At 40.8% G+C, this 24,072-nt stretch overlaps 1 protein-coding gene across 1 annotated transcript in view; it reads right to left on the bottom strand.

The window, feature by feature from the left end:
* LOC109477089 overlaps positions 1–24,072 on the bottom strand; it is a 185,930-nt gene that overhangs the window by 92,636 nt on the left and 69,222 nt on the right. Inside the window, 13 exon segments of the mRNA XM_019778129.1 lie at positions 1,312–1,429; positions 2,152–2,379; positions 4,235–4,390; positions 5,762–5,912; positions 9,029–9,236; positions 10,103–10,277; positions 11,530–11,760; positions 12,651–12,820; positions 13,424–13,615; positions 14,837–14,999; positions 16,424–16,675; positions 19,623–19,766; positions 20,703–20,906. Of these exon segments, the coding sequence (XP_019633688.1) occupies positions 1,312–1,429; positions 2,152–2,379; positions 4,235–4,390; positions 5,762–5,912; positions 9,029–9,236; positions 10,103–10,277; positions 11,530–11,760; positions 12,651–12,820; positions 13,424–13,615; positions 14,837–14,999; positions 16,424–16,675; positions 19,623–19,766; positions 20,703–20,906 (2,392 nt within the window).

The raw sequence follows: 24,072 nt of genomic DNA, 5'->3' as shown, positions 1-24,072 counted from the left end.
TCTGGAGGTAAAAATAGATTGGCCTGACCTGCCAGCTGGCCGGAGGTATAAACAAAAACACTCTGTACCAATTTGGGGTCAAACAGACCATCCTATTATGAAATAGGGGTGAAAATGTGAAAATCCTTTTAAATAAGCAATGCAAATCTACGACAACCTGCTAATGCACGCTAAAACGCAAAGACAATCAGCGTCTACCCACATACCAAAAATGATCGCCAACCATCCACCGGGTTCTGAGATCATTCAACGCAAACAATCTGACATTGAGATAGCAATTCCGGTTCAAAGCAAACAGCTAGGGGGCCCAAATTTACATCACTAAACCATTGTAACCACAACTACATGCTACCTTAGCATCGCACACACAGACCATAACGTGCCAACAATAGAATAAAAAAATTAAACTGCAGTACCAAGGTCAATCACCAGGTGCTCAAAGTCAACCTACACAATCTCCAAGGCCCCATCCATCAATCTGCCAAATATCATACAGTTCCTTCTCACCGATCTTCAGATATCAGACCAAACATGAAACGGAGTAAAAACAATACCCCCCATTTACATGGAGGGTAACAAGCAAACAAACAGCCCTATGGCTCTCTCTCCAACCCATTTCGTCAGTAGTGCGATGACGCAAGCTTGCCCTGGCAGGACAAGTCGTTCGGACAAACATGCCGAGAGGCTAATTCAGCGGTAACTCACTAAAAATGCAGGATTTGAAGACCACACACTTTATTGTCAATGATTGAAAGAGACATCAGGGTCTGCCCTGGTGTCCGCCGTCATGAAGGACAAAAAAGGTATACGGACGGTATAACCTCGACCAGTATGTTCGACCGATGAGGATGTGTTTGTGTTTATTGGTTTATTTGTATCAACAACAGCATGACTAGCCGCCGTGACCTACTGTACAAGCCTGAATGCTTGTTTACAACATAAATAATGAATAGTAGGGTCATAAAAATGATATGAATACAAATTGCGATCACGTCTGAATCATCAGATTAAACATTTTGGCTCAATGAATTTAATAATACCTTGTATAACTTATAATAAGGTTATCAACATAGAAGTACAGTCATCATGAACCAGTTCCTGGGTTACAATGAAGTAACGGTCCGGCAAACTTGTGGTACTATTATATTTTGGTACTGTTTAGAAGAGACGCTATGTAAGGGATTGGGCTTTTTTGTATCTATCAGTCCTAGTGTTGATAGTGTCTATGAGTTGAGAAGTTCTCGCCACGGTGAGGTCATAGCCACTTTCTGAATTTTTGATGGATGATGACGATGAAGCAAGAACACTTACTAGCATCTAATGGTGCAGGTAGAAACTCCTCGTCTTCATCGAGCGCGTCTTCCTCCATCCCCTCTGCCTTCCCGATCTTCTTATAGATGAACGCAATGATGACGGCAAACAGTAGAACCTGGCAAATGATGACAGGTTGTGTGAACTTTCATACATGTAATATATGTAATGTTGGCAGATAGAACTTCAACAGATATCAATTATGCAAATGATGACCTAATTTGCATAATTAATGCAAAAATTCTATGATTTCTTAATGGTGAATGATGGCAATTCTATGCCTTGTGACATGTGTAGGTTACTTAAATGTTAGCAACACCATGCATATATTATGTTAATATAGAGGTAATTTGCATAATTAATGAGGACATGTTCAAATGAAATGTTGGCAAAGGATAGGAGTTTGACACGCAAAATATTGTAAGTTGAGTTTAGAATACCATAAATTAAACTAAATCATATTAATTGCCACCTTATTTCCATATTCAATGAAACAAATCATTTACATAAACTCTACATATTTCATGGAGGTATGAAATCTCCGAATTCTTGTTAATTTTGTATTTCGTTCATAAACATTGATAGGCGAATTCAATTCCATTATCAACATTATCAACATCATTTGTCATATTTACTTAGTTTGTTTTCTGTACTTTATTAGTGTGGCCTAAATCTGGTCAGACTGCTCCCGAACTTCAGTCAACCTTGGTCGGCTGATGTTCGGGGAAATGTTATGAATGACATAAGCTACGAATAATATGAGGACATAATCTATGGTTTCGGTATTTGTAGGAGAACCCTCTCAATCACAAAACTGAAAGCGGAAAACAGATAAAATACCTTGAGTGGTTGTACAAGAAGGACAGATTGGAAGATGGAGAGTAGAATTGACGTCAGCCACTCCCCCGACTTCTCCGCTCCCCACTCCATGCTGTAGAGGATGACGAAGAAGGCCGAGCCTGTTGCAGACAGGAAGACCAGAACCCAGCCGATGTACACACACCAGTGAGGCAGGCCCGACTGTTTCCTCTCCTTCGCCTCCCGGACAAAACTGCCCTTCACCTGATACTCAATGAAAAAAAGTTGAAAATGATAAATCGATGTATTCTTTTTTGTTGAACAGCCAGATAATTAAGGGTTAATGACCCGCCCCGAGGTGAATATGGTGTGATAAAGCCTTGTCAGTTGCTACATGTATAACCACCGAATAAAGCCACCAAGTGAGCGCAGCGAACGAGGTGGCTTATCACACCATATTCACTGAAAAAGGGCGGGCCATTAACGCTATTATCATATAGCTTACACGATAGCCTATCCAAACTGATGCAGTAAGTGACACAATGTACAATTTACCCGTTGCACATGCTGAATAGAACGTAGTTCCATCTGGAGTCACCTGAGGTCACTGGGTAGATTTCACGTTCTATGTCTTCTATCTGGGTCACAGGCAAGGAACAGGTGTTCTTATGGGAGTCACCCGAGGTCATTGGAACACAACTCAAGTTATTTTTGGATTTTTTAGAACTAGAGCCGTATTCTATTGGGTCACCTGAGGTCATATGCGGGTGATTATTGGGTTTGTTTAATGTATGGATTGGGATGAATAAATACCCGATTTTGACTCTATTTGTGACATTACGGCGTCATAAGGAATGTGGAATGGAGCCTTCTAATGTTGCATAATTAACGTTATTGTTATAATTATAGGTTCATTGAATGATTGCTCCCAAAGCAGCTGATCACACGCCCTACCTTTGACCTACATTTCTGTGTTATCCAGCCGCTCTGGGTAGGCAAGACCGAACAACTCAGATCTCTTATTACGTCCACTAAACTGGTAAAGATAAAGAAAACTGGGCCAAAATAGGAACGTTTAGACCCTACCTATCCTGTTCCTTTTATAGCCCAAAAGTCTCAACACTGGACCAAAGTTTTTAAGAAAAAAAAGGATTTTTAAGGGCATTGACAAGGAAATACATTCGTATTCCCATGTTTGGCCCTACACTGCGCAAGGCAATGGTGCCTTCAGTCCTTTTGGGATAGGCTAATAGCAAACGTTAAGATAAAATCAATAGTAAGCAATAAAAGTATGTTGGACATATGGACAAACATGTGACAGCACGTAGTTCTAAATCAGTAAGGTCTGCATTTTCCACAACTTACCAATATTAACACTCAAATTATATAAGAGCATTCTTAACAGGGTGGAAATAATCTGTTGTCATAGCATGAAAATTCATCTGTATTGAAGTCATTATGAAATAAAGACTAAGCTTTCTTTCCAACACTGAAATAAATTAGGGACTTACACGGCTGACTCCTTCAACCTTGTTTGTTTGTTTATTTAACCAGAGAAACATATCGCCCTGGAGGGCGGTTTTCAATGCACCATGGGGGGCAATCCCCCAAACACAATAAAATAATAACAATATAATACAACACAAAGTAATCGCTGAAGAAACTTATGTACAATCAAGGGGCAAATTAAAATAAAGTAACTTAAGCACGAACTTAAGTAACAGAAGAATAAGCCGTCCAAAATAGGCATACATCAAATAATATCAAATCAATCATACAGAAATCAAATAAATGATAATTGAAAGATTGAAATTTGCATATCAATGTAAAATTGGCAGGCGGTCTTGTTTGTATATTTATTTGAAGCGTCTACTGTTGACGGGGGCGACACAAGTTATCTGGCACGTATGACCTGCTACTACGATCACGTGTCTATGACGTCACGTTCCAAGAGTAGACGGGTCCACTCCATTAACAAGGTTGAAGGAGTCAGCCAAAAATTCCTTATGGCTGACTCCTTATGGCTGTCCTTAATTCATTCCAGTGTTGAGAAGACAAACTTAATCTTTATTTCGTTATATATTGTCATAATTGTACTAGGTGTGTTCAATGGAAAGATTCTAACCTTGGATGCGGACTCGGGAGTCGTCTTACGTCGGCGAGGGCGGGACTTTGTAAACACGTACACAATCACAAAGTTCACCGGGAAGACGATAATCGTGCTAACGAAGCTGATCCACACTTGAGACAGGGTAAACACCAGAGGACCCAATCGGTACACCTGTCACATAAGGCAGTAAATATATTATGAAGAAATACACGCATTGTTGAAATAGTTACCATAGAGAGAACATTATCTATGGCCGTGTTTATGTGAAGTCAGTGAAGGCGCTTTACGTGTGGTTTACCCTGAAGCCGGTTTCAAGTGGCTTCATCTGAACGCTCCAGATCACATTGAATGTACCTCGATCCCAAGCCACTTCTAGGGGTGATATTTCTTTATTTATATGCAATACCAACTTTTACGTGGCAGCAACTCAAAGAGCAGTAATGGTCAAATAATGTGTCCGTTCTAGGGCGAGCTTCACCGCCTCTGGCGGGACCACGTCGGCATTCGGCCGAGATACGCTGGGAGGGGGGCATCAGCAAGCAGGTCGTTGACCTCTCACATTAATAACACGCCACCTTGCGTGTTATCATCAAACAGCAATAAATGTAGCTCAAACGAATTGTGATCGGACACGGTTTCACAGGAGTGTGTGGCACGTGGACCAGATGTGAGGAATGTGAGTTACCCGATTCGCGGTTTGGGTGACTTCACATAAACACGGCCAAAGTCCATCTGTGCAGGTGCATTTCAGGCGACAAAAAAGAAATATGAAGAAATCTGTCTGATATTAACATTTACTGCCATTGCACATTGTCGTCATTATTTCATTCTTGAAGCGTTTGAAGTAGCCCGACAACAAGCTACGGGAGGCGTCTCTTTTATCTTTTGGGGTCCACCCATGAATAGCTATATAGCTGAATAGTGCTTGGGACTCGTTCAACATTTGACCAGTTCTCTTGCCTTATTCAGGAGTACTGAGAACCCGGTCGCTCAGTACAAGTCACTCTGGCAGTGATACAGAGGTGACGCACAAATTGCCTTATAAGTGGCCATAAAATTATTTTTTGCTAACGAACTTTGAAATCTTTTTGGAGGGGCATTTCGGTGAACTTTAATGGTGGATTGTAAAGTGTAGTAGTGCTTTTAGTACAAGCATATGTTTTTGCAAAAATTGAATTTTCTTACATGTGTGACCTACATCTGTGATGCTGTCTTGCTGGTAGCTTGGAATCGTCTCGGAACAAGGGGTCAAAGTTGACCCATGTTGACTGGCAATATCTTGTGAATGGCCGTACAGAATTTCCCGAAAAGGTTTGTAAATACATAGGCTAGCACATGAAGGTGAGTGCTTGCGACCAATTCTGACAGGAGAGATATGATGCCCTTGCTTTGCCTCTTTTTGCATAGGTTTCAATGCAGACGACCAACTGTCGCGTCTCCCCTAGAGTTAAAGGTGGCTGGAAGTCTGTACCTTCCCCCGGCTTGGTCTAATGAGAGCTGCATGCTCCGTTATTGAAGTTTCACAACATAAAATTCATCAACCTGTTGTTTGACGCTGTCGTCCGTCCGATAGAACATGGCGTTAGTGATCATGGTGAGGAAGACCAGAGACAGGCAGCAGGAGGCCCGCTGGACACGGGTGAAGTGACTTCGGGTGGGACGGGAGGCCACGGAGAACCACAGGTGACCATCGCTGTTGGAAATACAAGATGTTAGACTGTTATACAGTTAGACTGTCAATGAAGAACAAACACCCAGCTAATAAGATACACCAATAAGCAGTTACCCTAGCAACTGGATATTATTTTGCAAACGGCCAGACGTTTCAGGTAGCATCCACTACCTTTTGCTAGCGACACCGTTGAGATCAACAGATTTATAAACCGCTTTTAACCTGTTTCAACAGGCCATCGCTGTGGGCAGCAGATATTGACTGAGGTGGCCTGAGGCTAGAGGAGACGACGCCCGAAGGCACGTTTCGACTGAATATTTCACATGTAAAAAGCTGTTACAAGCTAGAAGTAGCGACAGAACTTAAGATTTCTGAACATGCCAACATTATTCAAATCAGACGGATGTGATAGGCGGTAAGATGTACTAACATGCACATGTACTAACATCTCCATACTAAATTTCAGGTCATTCGGATTCATAATACCAGGGCTCCCGATTCCCAAATATACATGTTTGGCTAAAAATAAAATAAAAACTCAATGAAACAATTTTACAAGCCTGTAACAAATAATCTAAAAAAAAGTCTGAGTATATTTGGCCACTCTACCCCCATGCCAAATTTCAGGTCATTGATCTAATGACCGTCATTCGGCCAACAATTAAGAAATTGAATCCATTTAACGAAATGGCAGGAAAATGAGAAACACGAGGGAAAACAATATATTTCATCCATATTTACTGAAATATAAATCGCGGGCGCTACCAGATATAGACGTCATTAATGACACCTAAACAAAACCATGGAGGTAATAACGATGATTCAAACCTTATATCCTTACGGGTTTTGTCATGAAAAACCGACGAGAAGTTGGTGAGTTCATCGCGTCCGGCTGCGCTCAGGAATCGGTCCACCTTCCCATCCTCCATCTCTACTGCCAGCCAACGTTGGCAGAAGAACACGTATCTAGAAAAAACAATAACAAGGGAAATCGTAGATTTCAAACCTCCGGGTTTTTTTTTCCATTGGTTTAGGTTATTTGTTTGGGTGTAGTATGAAAGTTATGTGCGTAATATGTTTGTATGCCGGTTTGATGGCTACTGACGGTTGGTTCGGTATGGACTGTTGATTAACGCAGTGTTCGAAATACTTTTTTGAGCAAAGTAGCACAGTGTGCTACCTAGGGCAAAAACTAGGTAGCGCAGCAGAATTTTAGGTAGCGCCACGCCCCCCCCCATTTGTCAAATTCTATGCACGTGTCGCAATACTATATTTCTTCCAATCATAGAGGTATAATACCTCCATGCTCTAATAAAGTTACTATTTTTGAGGTTTCAACTCTGAAGTAGGAGCTCTGGGTCGAAGCCAAATTACGGGTGCGTGATTTATTCTGGTTTTCTACTGAGAAAAATCGGGACAGTATTTGCGCCGGGCAGCCGGCCATGTACGCGAAATGGTACGCCCAGTATAGCAGCGATCTATTCATGTTTTATGTTTACAATTGTGCAAATTTTTTTTACAGAAATTTGATCACATATGCTTAGAAATATTGTTATACTGATGTTAAAAAATATTTTAAGACACTGAATCGCTGGCTGTGATGTGCAGCAGTGTACGTACGCCGCGTAGCGTGCCAGACATTGGCCGTGCAAGCCTATAGAATGCCCCACTTGCGACATATTAAAATTTCTGAGGCTTATCGTGCGTATCCACAATTATTCCCACCGTAAACATAGTCACTGGGATCTGAAATGCATACATACAGGATAATTTCCCTTCTTCAGCGGGAGTTTTGTTTATGTTTTGATCGTTCACGTCAAACTGCCACGCTGGTCTACGCTGCGCGCTGGTTTTCGGCTGCACTTCCGGGTTCCATAAATCGACACCATAAATCGACAAAGAAACAAATATTTCCCCCCAAATTTATATTAATTGTGCACTTTTTCTACTAGATGTGGCGTATGCAGTCCTGGAAAACAGCGTTTAGTGCATATTTTCAAACAGAAAAATCGCGTCCCCGCGCCCTTCATGTTGCCGCCCGGCGATCTCAGCTGAAGCGAACAACCAATCAGAGACGCGTAACGCGGATACGTCATGCAAGATTTGCATACCGCCCGCCCACCGCTTCTGCTGGCTGCTAGCTACGCTCCGTACTTGAAATAAATTGACGTGTATCGCCGTATTTCTGGAAATAAATGCCGCGACACGAAGATCTAGCGCTGACTCGGCTTACACCCAGCGTTCAGCGTCACCCGCGCCATTACCCCCGCCGTCATCCCGCGCCGTCATTGCTGCGCCGTCACCCAACGTTTTTATCGGAAGCAGACACCCCTCTGTTTGACCCCTTTTGAATGGTAAGACCCAAAACTGAAACCTCCCCATTCCTTAACAACATGGTAAATTCCATTTTCAGCATGGCGGGGGTGTCCGGAGCACTTAAAAACCTTTTATTTCGACGCCCATAAACACATATGCAATTAAACAAAAACGTTCTGCATCATCTGCAGCCCAACAGCAATACGTATACCGAACCACAGACAAATCCGTCCAGCCGATCGCGAGAAACAGCTGCTGACAGAAATGTTTCGAACAATAGTAAAACCTCCTCGCGGAAGGATATCTCCTTCCCCGGAGGTAAAAATGATATCTCAAATCGAAAAAAATGGAGTAAGACATTTCTTAATCACTACAAGATTGAAAGGATGCCAAAAGTACTTATCCTTTAAAGCTGCATTGTGTAACATTAGGACGATACTAAAAGTTTATTTTCTGGTCATTTCTTTACAGGGTGAGTTGAATCAACGTTAACCTACTCCATTGCAAATAACTGTCATTCAGGAAATGGATGTGCCATACTATGGCGCCTTACGACTTTAAATAATTAAAGCTGAAAACACAGCTATGAGCCATGTTTGTTTACATTCTGATTTTTTGCGCCTCGTGTGGGCTGTTAAGAGGTAATTGAACAATATGTTGAAAAGATGAAGCATTTCAATTTTTGGTGCAAAAAGAGTTACATAATGCACCTTTAAGGACACTTAGCTAACATCAATGAAATAAATTTTATGCTATTTTATAATTATCAAAAAGTTATCCAGTGCATCTAGCTTTTGTAACCATGATTATATAGCACGCACCGTTTGTTTCTGCGTATGTCTCCAACGACTATCCTATCAAGGAACCAGCTGGCATCGCCCCCTTCCCCAGAGTTGTCGTGCCACACGTGAACATTGGTCAACTGTCCGAGGTTTTTAGCCGTGGACAACAGAAAACTGCAGATATTACCGCGCTGAAAAACCTGTGAGGACGGAATCTTATTATATAACATTTTAACTGTATTCATTGCTACTAGTAGCTACTGATTTTAAAGGCATCAATTGACCACCGAAAATAATTTCATCAGGTTGGTAGTTTGAACATCCCCTGTAATGAACCGGGACGAGGGGGAGTACAAACCCAGCCACGTTTGGGACAGAGTTATCGCCACAAAAGCGCCACCTACATCGGCTACATATAGCGGCGAGATGCAGAACTCCAGTCAGAAGCTCTGAAGAAGGTGTCTGACAGACACCGAAACGTCAGCAAGGTGAAAATTTACCGGTTGTGTAAAAAGAAATACCTATCTCCTCATCAATTGACCACTTCTGAGCTACATCAATAGACATGTGACTCTGCCAGAAGATTTCGGTGGATGTTTATTTTGAACGCTTGAGGATTTTATTCGAAGGAGAAGCATTTGTTTTTGGAGGAGGTTCCACAATTTTTCAGCCCTGAGAAAGAAACTGTTGCTGTAGGATGACTTTGAAACAGCAATTTGAACGGTGTAATGATGTGAACTGTAGGAGAACCTATTTGCATGCTTAAAAGATCTCATTGTTTGGACGAGTATTGAGTACTCCTTTTGAACAGCACCCGTGAAAACATCTATAGAAGAGGGACAGGGACGCAAAGATCCACCTGTGTGACAGTAATTTCAGCTTTATTTTGCGGCCAGATGATAGCCAATGGCCACACAGATTCTCCTTTAAATGTGATTTAAAGGGTGTTGGCAATCGTTTGGGGGCACCATCCACAGAGATGGGAGCAGTACCCCATGCAAGGATGAACGGTGCACTTAAACAGATATAGTACAAGTTCAGGAGTGAGTTTTGTTTTAGTCTTAATTTCATTGACATCATGAGTACATGTATGTTCATGTTCATGTTCTATACAGACCTGGTTCTTGGATGCGGCCAGCGGTCTCGGTCCAGTGTCTCCATCAGCTCCATGGAGGATGATGCCGGCTTTGGACGATGTTCCAGAACCGGACTTCAATCCTGTGTAGACGGTCAGTAGGTAGAAGTTCTCGTCTGATTCCTTGTTGTCAGCGATGGGTAGAACTCCCCACTGCAGGGCATAAGATTAATACACTCAATTTCAGAGAAAAAATCTCGCCTCTAGCGCAATTGGAGGCAACCCGAATCGTTTGGTCTTCATCGACCCAAGTCGGGTCAAAGTTCGTCGGAAGTAAGTACCGTCCACCGTCCCGTTTTTCTTTTAACGGTGTCGCTCAATGCAAGGCCAATTATTTTCGGCCACTTCTAGGCATAGAGCTAGAGGTACTAAAGTGAGTATATTGTAGTTATGTCAGGAGATGGCGGTGGACCTTTGTTTTGAAGCTTTGTGGATTGTAGTCGGACGGAAAGCAACTGTTTGGAAGAGAGTTCCACAATTTTGCAGTCCGGGGAAAGAAGCTGTTGTTGTAAAATGACTTGGAGACAGGTATGTTAACGGTGTATTGATGAGAACTGAAAGAGAACCCTGTGGCACGCTGAAAGGTTCTGAGCGGCGGAACAAGAAGTGCAAGTTCTCCTGAACATCGACCGTGAAAGTATCTGTAAAATGGATCGGTAAAACGGTTGGATCAGAAAGCTGATAAAGATCGAACGATTGGGTCGAAAATTCGGTGCGTAAATGTCTGTGAGTCGGAGATCAGTTTAATTCTCATCATGTACCGAAGAACTCAGATGAACTTTTGTCGTGCTACCACACAGGTATTGTGATATTCTTTTTGTGCCATTTTTGCTGTGCCAGTTTTGGGGATTGGATCTTCAGAAGTAGCCAACAGTAGTTGGTTCTTTCAATTCCTTGTACAAGGTTATCAGGAAGTACCAAAAATGAAGTCAAGAGCTATTTATTAATTTATTTAATCTCAGGACGGCTGGGTGGCCCCATTCAGCCCACAATAGCTGTTTTCCAAGGGGGACCAGCTTGTTACAAGACAAGGTTACATACAGAAAAATTAAAGCCGAATGCGTCGAAAACAAAATCCATGATCACAATCCAATACTCAAGGTCCTAGCCGTTCCATGGTCAAAACACTAATATTCGGAGTGGAGGTCAGGTTTCATACAACATACGTTTCAAGGCTGCTTTAAACTGCGATGGAGTTGGTACACGTCATAGTTCAGCTGGTAGTACATTGTAGTAAGTTGTGCCTCTGAATGCAAACGTACCATGACCAGCTGTGGAAGTGTAATTGGGTTTGTGGAGTAGAGAGGTATTTCTGGTATTGTAGTTGTGTAACCTGTGGTTGTGCACAGATTTATGTGGCTATATTGTTCTATGTTAAGTATTAGGATGTAAAAACCTTTTTTACCTTGACTCTATCTCGCTTGTCCGCCTTGAAGACAAACAAGACGATGATGAAGTAAATGCCGAACATGACGATGACAGTGGAGAACACGGCTGCGTTGTCACTCAGGTTGGCGAACTTTGCAAACACCGTGCTGAAGTCGATAGAGTTGGGCGGTACGATGAAGTCCGAACCAAACGCTGTCAGATGAGTAGTCAGGCACTGGGTGTATCTTGCTGTAGTGTTCGGACCAATCTGTCAATTGCAATCGACACAGCCATTAGATAAGGTAAAACATATATCGTCATATTTGTGTATGTATATCTATATCTAGCAGTCTTCTTCGATGATGAAGGACTACCAAGCGTATCTATATCTACTTCTTTTTATCTATCTACATCTCTATATATACTAGTACATAAATATATGGAAAGAGAGTGGATAGATATGGATAGAGAAAGTGAGAGAGAGAGAGAGAGAGAGAGAGATCAAGTAACGAAGCCTTTACGCATGCTTGAATATCGGATTAGACAGAGCTGAGCTGTCTTATTGTGTTGATCTAAAGTATCAAACTTCACTATGGAATTTACCAACATAAATGAGCTTTTATGCTAATTCATAATTATCATAAATGAATCATATGGTGATTGGTAAGGAACACACCTATGAGAACTTTATTGACACAACAAAAGTTCAGCGACTTTCGTAAGGTCTAAGACATGTAGATATACAGACAACTATACATGGGTACGAAATTATCCTACATACAAAACAATAGATGGGTCAACTAATACTACTTGTTCCAAGGTCTAAACATTCTTTGATATATTTACCTATTTGTACACAGTAAGTGTTATTGCCTTCTAGGAAATTAAATTTATCTATAGCATGAAATGTAACAAATTCAGTTGAGCAGGCGGAGAGAAGGTTGAACAGCTTTGTGCGTTTATCGTTATATAGTGTACAATTCAAAATAAAATGTTGTTCGTCTTCAATATCATTGGCACAGAATGGACAGAACCGAGGGATTTTTTTTACGTCTTCCTAATTCTATATTCAATCTATGGCTAGAAATTCTCATCTTTGTAATCGATCTACGAACTTCAAAATTATGTATCTCAGAAAAGTAATTTTCAGAATCTCACCGTACACCCTGACGGGTCCCACTGCCCGGGGGTGTGTTCCCCCTGGTCCCACCAGGTGCACCTTGGCGTCATGATGGCCAAACTGTACGTCTCGTTCTCAAGTGCCTCCCTCAGCCTGGCTTTCACATCTGCCATAGAGACGCCCGGAACGTCCCTGCAGACCGCTGATCCTATGAGATGCAGGCAACATTATTCTGTACGTCAGCATGGAAGTTTATCTGAGTTGGTAAATTATATGATGAAAAATTTAAACTGTTCTCCAACTCATACATTTCACTCACCGGAATTTTCGACTGAATTTCCTCAACTATCCGACCCAAATGCTGTAGACATGTGATTTTTCCCAGATAGCTGAGGAAGACTGAGTAGTGATTCAGTCGAAAATTCCGGTGAGTTAAATTTATGAGTTGGAGAACAGTTTTAGAGTTTTCATAACATTATTCTATACGTGTCCTGACGAGCTCGTTCACATTCACTGCATGATCGTCGTATGATCACAAAACGGGGACAGCGTGCATGCGTTTGCTACAGTCCTTTGTCAGTCTACAGAAAAGGCTGTCTGGTTAGATCCCACTGCACGAAAAAGATGGATTTAGTGATAACTGCCAGTAAAGTCGAGTAATGTTTACTTTGTGAACAGTGCTGGAATTAACATTTTTAATAAACGAAATTACCGGATTTGACTCTCATTAACCACTATCATTAAGGTTGGCACTGTTTGCAAAGTATTTTGCCTCCCTGAAATTGCATTGGATGTCTTTTTCTAAACGCACCTAGTTCCTTCACCCCAATGTAGTAGGTTCCGTTGACTTCCGGATACAGCCAGGGAAACAAATCTGTGACGTCACGACCGGACAGCTCAGGCCCGCTGACGTCACATGCTCTCTCCAGAGGTGGTATGGTGGTGGTGAAGTTGTAGTGATCTGGTGTTGGTGGCTCATTGTACTGCATGTAGACCTGGTACGCTGTTGAGTATAAAAGAAAAGATTCAATACGAAGTGCTACATTCTATTAAGCAATGCATCGTCAATGCAAACATTAACGTATACAGATGATAGTATTGGTGAAAGATTGAATCAAATTATCTTGCCATTATGTTTTTATGGGAATTTTGCATTACCATAATCCTTTACAACGCTTACGTCGAGAAAAGAAATGACACTAGCTTCAAACTGATTACATCGGATAACGTTAAGTCTTTTATCCGAACACGAAACTGTTGTTTTGGGTGACTGAGTTGTGGCTTTGCATCTCTGTTTGTCCTACCTAATACCTTCGTTTGCCTTGTGGGTGGGAGGTGATTTTGCCAGTTGATAAGAAGGACGATTAAATCCGATTAAAATATATCATACATTGACGAAAACCCCAAACACTTCCGATATGTCTTTGAGTCACGAAAATCCCAAACACTTCCCGAAAGTTCCTTGGTTTGTTACTCTATGAAAAAAGAGGTCGGAGATCTCAGACCTCCATGAAATATTTAGATCTTGTGTAATGGTGACCGTTTCCTCTTCTCATTCACCATTATGTCTACATTTGTAAATGTCTTTCTTTCAAGGTAAACACCATCTGTCAGCTGTCAAGAAGGTCATGTAACGAAAAATATCTGTGAAAACAGCGAGCGCAACCAAACAGCAACCATATCCATTAAAACATGACCTAAGGCCACAGCAAGTAAATTTTATGGATGACATCAGCGCGTGCATTAATTTTCGTCTGATTTTGGAAAAAAAAAACAAATTTTGTTGCCTTCTGACAGTGGTCAACATGCCGAAAATGGGCAAAAATGTCTGTTGTCATGCTGGAAGGTGGATGGCAGATAACTATGAAGAGAGGATCGAGACAAGAAAAGGCTCTGATTTAATGTTTTGTTTCTTACTTTGATGCAGTGATATGTGATGCTGACTGTGTATATGTGATGTTCCCACTGAATAAAAACCATTTGTACAATGATTGAGTCAAAATTTTAAATTGTAGGAGCCTTGTTTTTTTCGGCCCGCCTTGTTTTTTTTTCGCCCGCTCGCATTAGATTTGGAGTCTGCGGAGGATGTCATCCATAAAATTTACTTGCTGTGGCCTAAGGGCCATTGGGGAAACACACACACCCACACACGCGCACACAGACATACGAAAAAAAAATACCTCAATTTTTCAAAACGTTAATAATGTTGAACCTGTCTACATACCTATGACATGTGGAGGCGGCACCAGCATGAGTAATATGGGTGACGGCACGGTGCCGGAGCCGGTGGGTATCTTGTGGTACGACAACCCGTTACCAGCCACAACGGAGTCGTTCATGAACACTACTTCTGGAAATCCAGGCTCGTCGTAGTTTTTCACGTAAAACTTAGCAACAAAATAGAATAGCCTCGTCACAAAGTGTACAATCCATTGATTGATTGATTGATTGATTGATCAATCGATCGATCGATCGATCGTTCGATCGATCGATCGTTCGATCGATTGATTGGTTGATTGATTGATTGATCGATCTATCGATCGATCGATCGATCGATTGATTGATAGATAATGTGATGAAAGAACTGAAAAAAGTTGACATGACAAAGACCCGTAAGTGCCAATGTTATGTAAGAGGATAAGGTACAATGTAGTTCCTATGATAAGACAATATAAAAGAAATCCCTCGAAATCCGGAAGTATTATAACCTCCGTAATTTGTCTTGTAGCAGAGTTTGAATTGTTTTTGACGATTGTTTGCCTGCATGTCTAACCTTCATCAAAGTATTCAAAACCCCATGTATGATCTCATTTCATTATGACACTTATCATCTATATCGATGGATAAAACAACTGGACAACAATGAGAGTGTACGTGCAATTCAGACTCGACCTGCTGAGAACACAAAGTTTGTAGTCGTCTTCATGCTTAGTCTATACCCACACGTGTACAAATCCATGTTTTAACAAAGCAAGTTTTCAAAAAAAGGAACATTTGTGTCCATAATATCACCAGGGTCCATAATATCGCCACCTTGAGAAACAGTGTGCTTAAAGATATTTTAACTGCAACATACCCTAGGTATGTACATTTCATGTGTGAAGGAGTGCATACCAAAAGTATGTTGCAGTAAAAATATCTTTAAGCACACTGTTTCTCAAGGTGGCGATATTATGGACCCTGGTGATATTATGGACACAGATGTTACATAATGTACAAATTAGCAACATTTACCACGAGAGGTTCTGACGTGTCCTTCACGTCGACCCGTTCACCATTGTCTTCGAAAAAGTCCAAGGAAAGGACGGCTGACCGAACCTGGTCGCCCTGGTTCCAAAGGAATGGGTTCCGGGGAAAGGCCATAAACTAGAAAAAAAGGATATATTTGACCCAGTGTTGACGTCACACTTCAGAGAAGCCACGTGAGAAGTCTCTCTGGGTCCAACTACTGTAAAAAAACCAGGGTGACTGGTCTAAAGCTCTAGGTGAGAACAATCTTTGTGTTGGAACAAAAGTTTTAACTTTAAATTTGAACAGTCATGTAACTACCAACACAGATGAAATTTAATGTTAGCAGAAAAATAAGGGTTCACATATAGACAGAAGTACAACCTACGTCATTAAGATGACGAGGGTTCGCCGACCAAAAGCCGGTATCGAAGAAATAAAAAAAAAAACGTCTGGCGGTTTTTGCTCTACTACCTCCATACCAAAATTGTCATGTCATTTGGTCCAAAAATTAAGAAATCCAATCCATTTAAATCCGTTACGTAAGCATCAACGGATAGTTTTAACATACTTCATTGCTAACCTTCGAATTCACGACAGCAATTGAAGACTCATTCCCGAAGACTGCGGCTTGATCTGGCAAGGACACAGAGCCTTCGACCCTTTCGCTGGTGAAGTTGGCCTCGTGGAGACGTTCTACGCTCTGTCTTTGATAGTAGACGGTTGTAGGAGCTGACTCAAAGACGATGGGCGGTGAGTCGGGCAGGGTTGCTGACAGCAGCACGCGCGTCAAGGTATCGGTCGTGGTAAGAAGTAAAGTCACCACATCTTTCAACTGTTGGTATTAAGGGTTTGTGGATAACAAATGGTTGTAATTGACACCTACAATATCTACAACAAGTAAAATCTGAGATTTTATATCTCCGGGCTTTTTATTGTATGTTTTTATATGGTTTGCTATGTATAGTTGATGCTGTTGAATTTTATGTGTTAGAGAAGATGCATGTGCCCAACAACAATTGTTGCGTGCCGCAGGACTAGGTGTTTAAACAAAGAATTTATCGAGACCGGACACCCCTCTTTGCGAGGGGTCATATACGTGGACCAGACCGTGAATAACTTAAACACGCCAAAGGTCAACGGTCGCGACCATTTTCACGCTCAAAGGGGTGTTCTGGGACTACCAAAAGGCACCATTTTCACGCCCGAAAACACATATACAATAAAAACAAAAGAACGTGCATCATCTACAGCCCAATAGCAAAACATACACCGAGTTCCAAAAAAAAATCCGTCCACCCAAACGCGAGAAACAGCTGCGAACATGACAATCTAAATCTCTCACAAAACCCTTCCGCGGAAGGATGTCTCCTCACCCGGAGGTAATAACTATCTATATTCCATAGCTGGTCTAACCAAGCGCCTAACAGGCTTCGAAAGACTTTTTTCCTAAGTCAATATTTAAGTCACTTATCCACATACTAAGTTGAAACAACACTTAGTCTATCTCAATGTATATCAACGTTCGCAGGAGCAAAAATTGTGAAGGAAACCGTTTACTGGTAGCTAAAAGGATAACTGACTTATCTTTTGAGGTAACACCAAGAAAATATTTGGGACTCATATGGGGCTTGTTTCTGCGCAAATGTGGGGCAGCATCTTGTGTCAGTATCATACATGTTTGCTGGAAACTCATTTAGTGTATTTCCAGTTTTGCCGTTAAGAAATTGCACTGGGTACCTTTGAGATGACATGCTCAACTAGATAATACATATTTTAAAAGTAAACAGGCGTTACATTGCTATCGTTTATTCTAACAACCTTCAAACCACTACATTAAGATGGTGTCTAAATCTTACGTTTTCCATCCAGTCGATGGCAGAAGACGTAAAAGAAATCCCGTTTTCGTCTAAGACATTGCCTGATACAAATCCGAGTCCATTTTGGATATCTAAAAGAGCAACGAGAATCTTTATTGATTTTAGCAAAGCAGGTAAGACATGACATAAAGAACAGCAAATCATGACTATGATGCTACATTGTATATTGAAAGTTTATCTGTGTTCAACTTTCGACCAGTCACTCTGGTCTCTTCAATAGACCAAGGACATTATACACTTGTATCATGTCTCTGAATAGACTGACCAATTGGGACATGTCACGTGGCTTCTCTGAAGTGTGACGTCACACGTCACACTTGGTCAAAGGTCACTCAACCGCGACGGGACCAACATCGCTTACCAGATACTTTTGACCCCCAGTGTGACGTCACACTTTCGAGTAGACACGTGACAAGTCTCAATGGGTCAGTCTATTGAAGAAGATTATAGAGTGACTGGTCGAAAGCTCTAGGTAAGAACAATCCTTTTTGTTTTAAATCTAAACATACCAATAATGGTGAAAAAATAGGAACTATGATCTTTGAGAAGTTGAACTATGCATAAAAGTTGCTGTGCAAATGAAGCAGATACAGACTTATTGCAATCTGTAAGACTTGTTCATCATCCACTCGCCGTCCCAGGGTTTGTGCCGACAGCTGGAGGGTGTCAGACGCCTCGTGCAGCGCTTTTACCGCAGAGACCTATTCCCGAAAATAGTTTCATCAGGTGGTAAAGTATATATAGGATACATGCGCTTTCTTTTACACCACCAAGATAGAGTAACCTTGCTTACGTTTCAATGTCTATCAGCCACCTTCCTCGGAGCTTCTGACTGGAGTTCTGCTTCTCGCCGCTACATAGCCGAAGCAGGCTGGATTAGAAAGTCGAACCCAGTGATGAACCGGGACGAGGGGGGATACAAACCCAGCCACGTTTGGGATTGTGTTCTCGCCGCAAAAGCGCCACCTACATCGACTGCATATAGCGGCGAGAAGCAGAACTCCCGTCAGAAGCTCTTAGAAAGATGACTGATAGAACGTAAACAAGGTTAGTCTTTCTTGGTGGGGTAAAATAAAACTCCTGTATCGGCAGAGACCCAAGTTTCATAAAATGCATTTATGATGTTAGATGGAAAGATATATACTTTAAAGCGAAATTGATTATTTGTACAATTTTTTTCATAAAAAGAAACAAAAATACAAAGGAAAAGACAAAGTGGCGGCCTACTTAAGTTGTGCCAACTTATATTCTAGCCTCCACTTGTAAATTGAAAATGAAATGTTTGACAAGTCACTAAAAACAATACACATAAAAGCAATAATAATCATCTTTGATGAACGTGAGTCTTAGAGGGCATAAAATGTATCACATGCCTCGATGTCTAACCTTCATCGACGTTAGAATTGAATGAAAGGCCACAGCTAGTAAATTTTAACATCCTCCGCAGACTCCAAGTCTAATGCGATAGGGCGAAAAAAAAATAAGGCGGTCCCAAAAAAACAGGATTCCTACATTTTCAAATTTGACATCACAAACCCTGTTAAAGGAGAAATGATACCTATATTTTGCTAACTTTACTGCCAACTATAACAACATCTGAAACAACTTTCAAAAATGATAGTACGAATCATTGTAGGAATGGTTTTGATTCAGTCAAAACAATACATTAGAGCATTGTATTGTCTCCTCTCTTCATGTTTATATGCCATCCACGTTCCTGCATGGCAAGGCAAGCAATTGTGCACATTTTCTGCATTTTGGCCACTGTCAGAGGACAACAAAATTTCTGGAGTTTTTTTTCCAAAATCAGGCGAAAATCAATGCGCGCGCTGATGTCATATATATAAAAATTACTTGGCTGTGGCCTAAGTAGAGCTTTTGTGCACTACTGTTTAAAATTACCTGCTTCTCGATGTAAACAAATTCTCCTGTGCCCAACAGTTTGGTTACACCGTTTGTAGCTTGATGAAGTCTAGTCATGTCGTCTACTACAGTCATCCTTGCCGACAGAATGTCAATAAGCGTGGACCTCACAAACAGCTGCAACTGTTGGTGAAAAAGACGTAGCAAGATCATTTGTCAATATGTTTGGCAAAGCTCATGACATAAATATATCTTTACATGTAATGATCCCCACAACGCAAAAATAGGTAGATATAAAGGAATTCATAATGTAATTTACCAACTCAGATGAACTTTCATGCTGATATAAAGGAATGCTTTGTTTTTAGAAAAAATTCCGAAACTTGTGATTAGCCCACTCGATTGTAACACTTCATCAAAGACTTCTGCTATCCCTTATTATTTGAATAATTATGATGTAGATTGGTTAGGTTTTATTTGACATTAGGTCTTGTTCAACACACTTATTTTATTGTTGTTACTCTCTTTATGTAGTTTGTCATACATTGTACCATGTGCAATTGTCGTTCAATAAAGTTCTTATCTTATCTTTATCTTATATCATCGATTAACTATCCTCGCCATACTGTTATAAATTGTGACCCAGTCGTCCGTGGGATTTCTAGACATGCATCCTGAGATGAACACAAACTCTCAACAAGAATTCCCTAGATCTCGGACCTGCTTTAAATATTAAATCTTCTCATTCACCATGGTATCTAAAAGTCATCACTTTTTAGGAAGGGTCGAAAACCTTGACAAAGGCTGTCAAGGAGGTCATGTAACAGCTAACGCCTGTGAAAGCAGCGATCGTATGCTGACCTGAGATGTAGAAATGATTCATGACTTTCTCACTCTGCGACAAACTGAACCCAACCGTATCCATTACAACCTGCGAAAACACACACACACACACACACACACACACACACACACACACACATACACACACACACACACTCAATCACCCACTCACACAGACCGACAGAGAGAGAGAGCAAAAACGACACCTCCATTTTTCATTGAGGTAATTACTCACTGCGGAACAGGCGCAAAAAAAATTCGAATGCAACCGGCTACCTTTAAGTCATCTGGTCCCACAGGTGATTGCAGCATGTTGACAAGGTCATCTGTGCTGGACGCTGAAGGCCAGTCTGCCCCAAAAATGTACCCAGACGCCGGTGGTGGTCCCGTCGGGCCGGGGTAGAAAGCGGAGTAGTTCAGGGCCTGCTCCAGGAGCGCTCCGTAACCTTGGTTCGTTAGCGTTTGAGCTGGGTCTGGGTCCTAAAGAAGAGAGGAACACTCGAAGTTTTCAGGTAACATCCGTGTCCCGATCAACAGGGTCCATAATATCGCCACCTTGAGAAACAGTGTGCTTAAAGATATTTTTACTGCAACATACTTTTGGTATGCTCTTTTGCACACCTCAAATGTACATACCTAGGGTAAGTTGCAGTAAAAATATCTTTAAGCACACTATTTCTCAAGGTGGCGATATTATGGACCCTGGTGATATTATGGACACAGATGTTACTAGATTTCATGGAAGTATTCTTCCAACTCAAAAGTGATTATACGTTAATTGCCTCAGCGCCACTGTGACAAATGGTGAAGTCTAGGAAAATATACCAGGTGTGCCAGAGTATACAGTGCAATTTTACGGAATACAGTGCAATTTTACTAGTATACAGTGCAATTTTACGGAATACAGTGCAATCGTATTAGTATATATATATATATATATATATATATATATATATACAATGGTGAAGTCTAGGAAAATATACCAGGTGTGCCAGAGTATACAGTGCAATTTTACGGAATACAGTGCAATTTTACTAGTATACAGTTCAACTTTACGGAATACAGTGCAATTTTACGGAATACAGTGCAATTTTACTAATGACGTTGAATCACGTGACTTGGACCCTGCTTTCCTTGAGTTTCAAGATGGCGGACGCCACTGACTCACATATTTCTGTATTTTTCGAGCGAATTCGAAATGATCCCTGTGCAGTAACATGCCCTGTATGTGGTATGTAGTGATTTGAATAAAGATCTATCTACAAGAACGGTCCAAATTCGCTCGAAAAACACAGAAATATGTGGGTACGCCCCGTCAGCGTCGTCCCTGGAAAGCCGGGCCCAGGTTACGTCATTCAACGTCATTAGTAAAATTGCACTGTATTCCGTAAAAATGCACTGTATACTAATACGATTGCACTGTATTCCGTAAAGATGCACTGTATACCAATACGATTGCACTGTATTCCGTAAAATTGCACTGTATACTAATACGATTGCACTGTATTCCGTAAAGATGCACTGTATACTAATACGATTGCACTGTATTCCGTAAAATTGCACTGTATACTAATACGATTGCACTGTATTTCGTAAAATTGCACTGTATACTAGTAAACATGCACTGTATTCCGTAAAATTGCACTGTATACTCTGACCCCCCTGTATACTGTGTTTCCTGTTTCAGCCCTGAAAAAAATTGGGTCTCTATGTAGGTAGGGATTTTCTTTTTTTCTAGACTTTGGTGAGCTCTAATAATCCAATACAATACAGCTTAACAAATCAAAACTTGTATGAGAAAATTCAATTAAACTGGAAGTCTAGAATTAAACCGGAGGCTGTTACGAGTACTTACCGGTGACATGACTAAGTCAAGGAGTTCGGCAATGTTTGATGCTAGCAGGAAGGAGGTGGAATAGTCGCTGATTTCAGCCTTGTAACTCAAGGACAAAATCAACTTCCACAGCTGTAGTGCGTCTTTTAGAGGCGGCAAAACCTAGGAACAACACACAATCAGACAATTTAGTTTACATCAACGTAATTTAGTTCTTAGCTCTGCCTGTACCTGTGGGTCTAAATGCGAAGACATTGTACATTTCCTTTTGCACTGCCCTGTATACAACTTGTATACAACTTGCAAAGTGACCCTTCTCAGCAACCTACAGAGCCTAGTAGACTCTACTTTTGACTTGCGCAACTTGTCTGACCAAGCCAGTATTAATCTTTTACTGAGGGGTTCGCCCCTTTTACGTCTTGAAGTCAACAGAAAAAATTCTGATTCTTACTCAAACCTTTATACTTAATACCCAACGATTTACAGTTGCCTAATGATTTATATTGCCGTTACTCTTGTATATACCAACGCTCATTTGTTGTTTTTGTCATTGTCATACCTGTATTTTGTATTCTATGTCAGTGGTGGTGTGATTAATATTAGCTTCGGCTAGAGTTTCCACCTCTGTGTCTTGTACTATGTCTTGTACTTTGTTGTTTTAATAAATAAAAAAAAATCAGACAATGTTTCGCTTCTTTATTTAATTCAACAGGTTTATGTCAAGAATTTTTTTGGGTAAAATTCAGTAATTTCGGTTTTAACAATAAACTTTTCAGGCTTTACATGAAATTACACTTGCCAATTTGAATAACATTTTACGTAACTATGTGTAATTTCTATCAATAAAATTTATAGTTATTATAATAATTATTCTAATTTGATGACAAAAAAGCTCAGGAGTTTCCGGGTTAATTGAAGTTTCATCACTACTTCGTATTTTTTTACCTAGACGTTCATATAAATGTCTTCAGTCCATTTACATTGTATTCTTTAGGCTATATCTTGAAAAGGGGTATTTTCAAAACGATTCACGACTGACGGTCCAAGATGGCGGATCACTTATTGTGCCATTTTATGACGCCATTTTTGACGTCGGTGTTGGTGCGGTGGGCAAGATAGCACACTTTATCATTCTATTATGCATGCATTTTGTTGCACATATACGTTAAGAGAATAACCGGTTTTAGCCAACGAATAGGTAGGGTTAAAACTCTATCTCGTACAGAATAATATTCTAAAACTGTTCTCAGGATATGAATGTAAGTCACTAGTACGTCGGTGAAGGTTAGACATCCTGGTAATAAGATACGCCAAAAGCAGTTACTCAAGCAGCTGGATATGATTTTGGTTTTGGAAACGGTCAGACGTTTCAGGTAGCATCCACTACCTTTCGTCATTGACACTTAATAGTGAACTATATAGTTCGTTCTTATAAACCTGCATTCCTCCTCTGGCCTCTTGGTGTCAATGACGAAAGGTAGTGGATGCTACCTGAAACGTTTGACCGTTTCCAAAATCATATCCAGCTGCTTGAGTAACTCCTTTTTGCGTATGTCACTAGTACTTTATAGTTACGGCCATTCCATGGTTTGTACCATATGGCCAGATCCGAAATAGTTGGGATTGTTCATGTATATGCATGTCACGTACGTCATACAAGGCAATGATATGAGAAAAATAATTGTAGCTATACTTTTACTAGTTTTGTACAAAGTACAATGTACATGTACTAGAGAGTACTACAACAATAGTAATAAAGAAAGGCTAACATCAGGTCTAAGGTATACAATGCTAAAAAAGAAATATATGCTA

Source organism: Branchiostoma belcheri, unplaced genomic scaffold (assembly GCF_001625305.1).
Source record: "Branchiostoma belcheri isolate BF01 breed outbred unplaced genomic scaffold, Haploidv18h27 scaffold4, whole genome shotgun sequence".
NCBI classification, from domain to species: Eukaryota; Metazoa; Chordata; class Leptocardii; order Amphioxiformes; family Branchiostomatidae; genus Branchiostoma; species Branchiostoma belcheri.
Note: the sequence above shows the minus strand (reverse complement) of the source record. Positions and strands in the feature narration are given on the sequence as shown.